We start from the raw sequence: 5,653 nt of genomic DNA on the forward strand, positions 1-5,653 counted from the left end.
AACTGTTATTTACATAATTAACATGATCTAGTAATAAATAAATTTCCAAACTATTAATAATGTTAAAATATTTGAGGTATAAGTCTGCATACAATTGGGTAACCATAAAAATACTAAATTCATGCACTGTATTCAACCATTACAATCTCTCTAATTGTGCATTAGAGTCTCTTTAATTGCATTTATATTCTACTATAATATTTGTACTTACTAGTTACAAGTTTCTTATAAAATTGCCATAATGGAAAACGCCACACACGATCCCCAGTTAGTGAACCTGCTTTCTGGAACTGCTTCCAAATGTAATGCGAATTCGAATAGATACCAGTAGCGCCACCGCCTAAGGTTTTCTTCACGCCGTAACCCAATGTGGCAACATCCACAACTAAGCGTGGCTTATATGTAACCTGCCCATATAACAATGGGTCTGCCATTATAACAACACCAGCTTTATCGAGATCCTTGAATAACATACAATTACCAATTAAATAATAAATATATGTTTATAGTACTTACCCTTACTGCCATCGTTTTACCATTTAACAATCTTATTATATCGCCCGGCTTAGTTGACATACCGGATGGCATGTTCTCACACAATGGTATAACTGCTGATATGTTAATAGGAAGTGACAATGCAGCAGCAGCTCGTATTGTTGCTACAATAACAGCAGCCCCGCTCATAGCTCCTCGAAATTCATCCATATCTTTGCAACGGCGCAAATTGATTGCACCACTAAAAGACAAAATTAAAGACAAAATTAAAGACAAAATTAAAGACAAAATTATCCTTATTTACATTTCGAAAAAAAAAATAACTGTATTGCTTTACCTATTAAATGTCATGCCTTTGCCGACTAACAAGATGGGCTTATCTTCTGGCGCGGTACCGCAATAACTAACTTCTAAAAGTATTGGCGGTTCACATGAACCTTTAGCAATCATTAAAAATGAATTGAGCTGGTGGGTTTCAATCCAGTCCATTGTTCTTATCTCAACAGTGACACCGCATGGACATAGTGCGTCAACTGCATTTTGTGCAAAAGTAGTTGGCGTCATTAAGTTAGCTGGTGTATCACTAAGTCGACGTGCTAAATTTTGTGCTTCGGACTTAAATAAACCACGAGTCCACGCATCCACATCGCTATGGTCATACAATTCTAATTTAGGTGTTATTGTGCGGTGTTTTTTATCCTTATGTTCATGGTATCTCCAAATAGCTAAAGAACTACCTTCAGCTGCCTGTTCTGGGTACTCCATTGAGTCAACATAAATTTCTCCGCAATTAATTGCTTGCAAGCTGCGGGCACCAACTGCTGTTGCTACTCGAACATTTTCCTTTTATTTAAGAAGAAAATTATTACTGAAGTTATGCGAATCTTGAAAATATATCACTAAAAGGTCAACATTAGAATTGATATTAATTGCAATCAGATAGATACTAGGTATCATTCGGGTAAAACAAAAGACTGACGACATCATTTAATTTTGCACTAAAGAGAGCTTATACCAAACTCAAAATGGGACCAGGAAAAGATATCTTATTGACTATATCAATAAATATATGAAAACTTTTGGTCAAAGTAATACGAGAAGCCATACATAGTGTTTAATGGAGGAAAATTGAGAAATAAAAAGAAGAAATGAAAATTCATCTAATATGGTACAAAATTTCTTATTAAGAGAAGCACAAAAACCTATGACGAATAAAAGAAGGAATGAAGAAAAAGAAACATTATGAAGAAAGTGATAACGTAAGCTATTTGGAATCGCTAAGTGATGACGTTAATGATATCTCTACTAATATAATTAAAATTTTAATGGTGGGAAAATAAATTTGTTTTCATATATATCTATTGAACACAATTTTTTTAGGACACGTTTATGAGTTTGATATATCAACTTAAAATATAATCAAAATAATATATTAATAATAAACTACTAAGTAGCTATCAAATGGAATGCAACTACATATAAATTTAATATAACTGCAGTAATCCAAAGTCTATTAGAAACCAAATTTTAAAAAATATTTTTTTTGACATATGTGCCCAACTGTCAAAAAAAATATTAAAGTAAATTTCTAGTTTCTTTGACTATGGACATTATATTCACTTCACCGTACTTACCATTCCCTCGTCAATCATTTCCAGCTCGTTGAACCCTATTCCTTGTCTTCCAACGCCAACAAGCGCTACTGACTGAAACTCCATATCAATGTTATTAAATACCTGACCTACTCCTGTTTTGCCACTCATTTGACACCTATGCAAAAATATCATATGAGTATATGTATACGCAATATACAATACGTATATATATATTTAATAACATGTTTTATATTATCTTATTAACGTTAGACTTACATTTTAACAAGTTCAGTAATTTTTCCCTTAACGCGATCATCAAACTTTTCAGCGCTACTAGTAAGCACCGGTTGAAGACCTTCTTCTTCTATTTCATACAAACCCAATACGATTCCTTTTAGCTATAAAATGAAACACATTAATTCAAAAATGTATATATATGGGATTTGAAATACAAGTATTTAGTCTTACCTTACTCTTTCCACTACAATCCTCTGCAAAGGAACGCGTTTGCAATTTTGTTTTAACAAGACTTAAGAGACGCTTTTGGCAGAGGCTCATTGAGAAGAGAGTCATTATAGGATTTAAAGACATTTTGCTTTTTACTAATTAATTTTTATTACTTAAAATTTTTTTTTCCAATTTTTTTTTTGTCTCAGAGAAGTTTTTTGAAACAATCTTTACACAAGTTTAAAATAAAATGAAATGTATATCTACATTCTTCCTTTTAAGTTTACCTTAAAACTTTCATGGTAAATTGATTGATATAAAAATCAAATTTGTTTAAAAAAAAAAATTTTATTTATATAAACCAATACATAATATTAAACAATTAAACAAGATCGAATTGTTTTAAGTTAGTATAAAAGATTAATAACAACATAAGAAATGCTGATATATGTCTTTGAAATAAATAGATTTTATTAGTAACTAAAGTCCCAATATTTAATTTTTTATTCACAAAACTAACAGATGAATACAAGGTATTAAGTTGATAACATATGCTAAACTGTTCCTTTAGAAAAGAGATACTGAATATATACAATGGAGACTAACTAAAGTTCACTTTATTGCCGATAAATAATATTTTCAAAAACAATTTTAATTTCAAGACCTTACTCCTAATCCAGTAATACTCCTAAGCCAGTAAATCCACTTTCTAAAGCAGTCCTTAAGATCAGATTATTTTTGGTTTGTATATAAACTTAGAAATTAACTACTTTTATTATCTTTTTATTGTTCAAGACCATTTCTTTCATTTTTTTTTTTTATTTTTGAAAATAACCAGAATTCTCACGGCGCTAGATCCCAGGAATATGGTGATCAACGAATTTCTTGATTCCATTAAAGCTTAGTAAAGTTTTTCTTCTTTTTTCAACAGTATGAGCTAGGATATGATATAGTCACTATTGAAGTACCAAATCCTTTGACCGCCTATAACTGTAACATCACATTGAGTAGATATAGATAAAATTCGAAACCTTTGTGCAAAGTAAATTTAGCATAAATGCAAAATATTTTCTTAATTTCATTCGTGAATTTGAAACCATTTTACACATGACCTACTAGTAGAGGCAAAATGTAAAGTTAATTGCTTAAATGTATGCCATCATTAATTAGAAATCTTTTAAAGTGCTAAGCTTTTAGAAATTTGTGGACGTGCTTCATTAAAAAGGTCGCAGAACTGTAATAACGTTTGCGCTGTATTGGATGCTCCCATGGCATATTTCCGAGTACATGCACAATTCGTTGCGGTCGCTTACGGTCTGTGAATAAATTTATTTCACCTTTCAGCAATCACACCGAATCACACCGCATTTCCAGAAGCACAGATGCAAAGCAATAAACTCAAATAAATGCTTTTGCGAATACGAGTACCATATATGCTTCCAATGAACAACCTCACAAATAAATTGCAATATGCAGATACATATATTCACCTGTGCAATACTAAATAGGGGAACCAAATCAACTACAATTTTACAATTGAGTTTTCAACCTCTTGCCCCACAAGGGTATGAAGACGATACTGAACTGTACGTGTGCATGCATAAATGCAAGCGTGGATCCTTTCCAGCCACTTCGCCAACTTGCATGTTTTCGACTGCAGACAAATGTTATTGTTGCTGTGACTTTAATAGTTATTCCTGGAATTCACTCTTTAAATTCAGCTCACATAAACCGAATCCGAACGGAACAATAAAATTGCACAGTTTTAAAGTGTTTCAACAACTTTGACATATCGAAAGGAATAAATACTTTAGCACCAAAAATATTTGCAACATTCGAATGCTGCTCAGGTGAATATAAACAAGTGCCAACAGCAAAGCAAACGTCCGCCCATTTTTCGGCTACTATTTTTAAAGCAATTTTATTGAATCAGACCAGAACTGAAACAAGTCAAGTATTTGCCATATTGTACTTTAATACGGCTATATGGAAATGTGACTCCAATAAAAAAAAAAATATAAAAAAAAATTAATTTCGAAATGCATTTGGTGTCACGATAAATATTAAATATCAAAAGTTGTTGTTGTTGTTGTTGTGGTTTGAGTTAGTGCTATCGCGCACTTTTACTCTTTTATGGCTTGGGGGCTTATACCCACCCCACACTAGCTTTAACTATTATTATCATATATTTATCTTATAATTGATGACGGACCGTAGATCAGAATATCTTCCTGTGCGTCCTAAGGTGGACTTGAAGTTTGTTAAGGCGGGGTTGGGCAACGTATCGACTTTTGTGAATAATTTTAGGGCTCTGTCCTTGATATATTTTTTCACTGAGTCGATCCATAGATCTCTGTGCATATCTGTTGTGCTAATATACCAAAGAATTAGTCTTCTTAAAGTCAAAAGTATTGAAAGAAACAAATTTAGCTCTTCAATTTAAAAATAACAGAATTTTTTTTTATTATTTTCTCTTATTACCGTGATACATTTTCATTTTTAACAAAATTGCGCTAATAATAAATTTAAATTAATTTTTTTTTTAATTTTCTTATTTTCACTTTTCATCTTCGACTCATAACAAAAAAGTCAATCAATTTTCCAGGAATAAAAACAGGAACCAGGAGCCTCTCGATATGAACAATGAGGCGAAAATTTAAACGCTCAGTAAGACTTCATTCAGTAACATTAAAATGCAATATTCCCAATATTCCTCCATTGATTCCACATTTGGTGGCCAATTACAACACCTAACATACTGCGTCGAACATATCTTTATTTCAGCGCCCCACTTGTCCGTATATCCTCAAAGTTGTTAACACAAAATATTTACACTGCAAAAGTTGCTCGACAATTTGATGTTTGTGTATGTATGCGTGTATATGTGTGTATGTGCATGACAAATTGCTTCCGGTAAACCCATTTACGCCACTTTCAGTAAATTTATATATACACGCTACATACATTTTTCACGGAACCTTAAATTATTGAGTGTTTGTGAGTGTTCCTTTATAGACTTCTCTGTGTACTCATGTGCGGAAAATTACGTTACAATTCTAAACAGGAATATTTTTCGTCAAATCATTGGCTAAATGACTTATCAATTTTGGATTGTA

The 5,653-nt window shown here is 32.0% G+C and overlaps 1 protein-coding gene across 1 annotated transcript; it reads right to left on the reverse strand.

Annotated features, from left to right (window-relative positions):
* Positions 1-167: 167 nt before the first annotated feature.
* LOC119671553 (cytosol aminopeptidase-like) lies at positions 168-2,778 on the reverse strand. Its single transcript, XM_038082246.1, has 6 exons — positions 2,559-2,778; positions 2,367-2,488; positions 2,130-2,265; positions 833-1,338; positions 517-736; positions 168-461 (listed from the first exon to the last, which is right to left on the reverse strand). The coding sequence occupies exons 1-6, from the start codon at positions 2,679-2,681 to the stop codon at positions 183-185; spliced, it is 1,386 nt and encodes a 461-aa protein (XP_037938174.1). The 5' UTR covers positions 2,682-2,778; the 3' UTR covers positions 168-182.
* Between the last annotated feature and the right edge of the window lie 2,875 nt (positions 2,779-5,653).

Source organism: Teleopsis dalmanni, chromosome 1, assembly GCF_002237135.1.
Source record: "Teleopsis dalmanni isolate 2A chromosome 1, ASM223713v2, whole genome shotgun sequence".
Taxonomy (NCBI): Eukaryota; Metazoa; Arthropoda; class Insecta; order Diptera; family Diopsidae; genus Teleopsis; species Teleopsis dalmanni.

What these genes read in the sequence shown, in the direction of transcription:
- LOC119671553 (XM_038082246.1), bottom strand. Translation starts at nt 2,681, where the DNA reads ATGTCTTTAAATCCTATAATGACTCTCTTCTCAATGAGCCTCTGCCAA. An exon ending in ATTACTGAACTTGTTAAAAT is followed by an intron (nt 2,266 to 2,366) that starts GTAAGTCTAACG and finishes ATTTTTGCATAG; the next exon opens with GTGTCAAATGAGTGGCAAAA. An exon ending in AAATGATTGACGAGGGAATG is followed by an intron (nt 1,339 to 2,129) that starts GTAAGTACGGTG and finishes CTTAAATAAAAG; the next exon opens with GAAAATGTTCGAGTAGCAAC.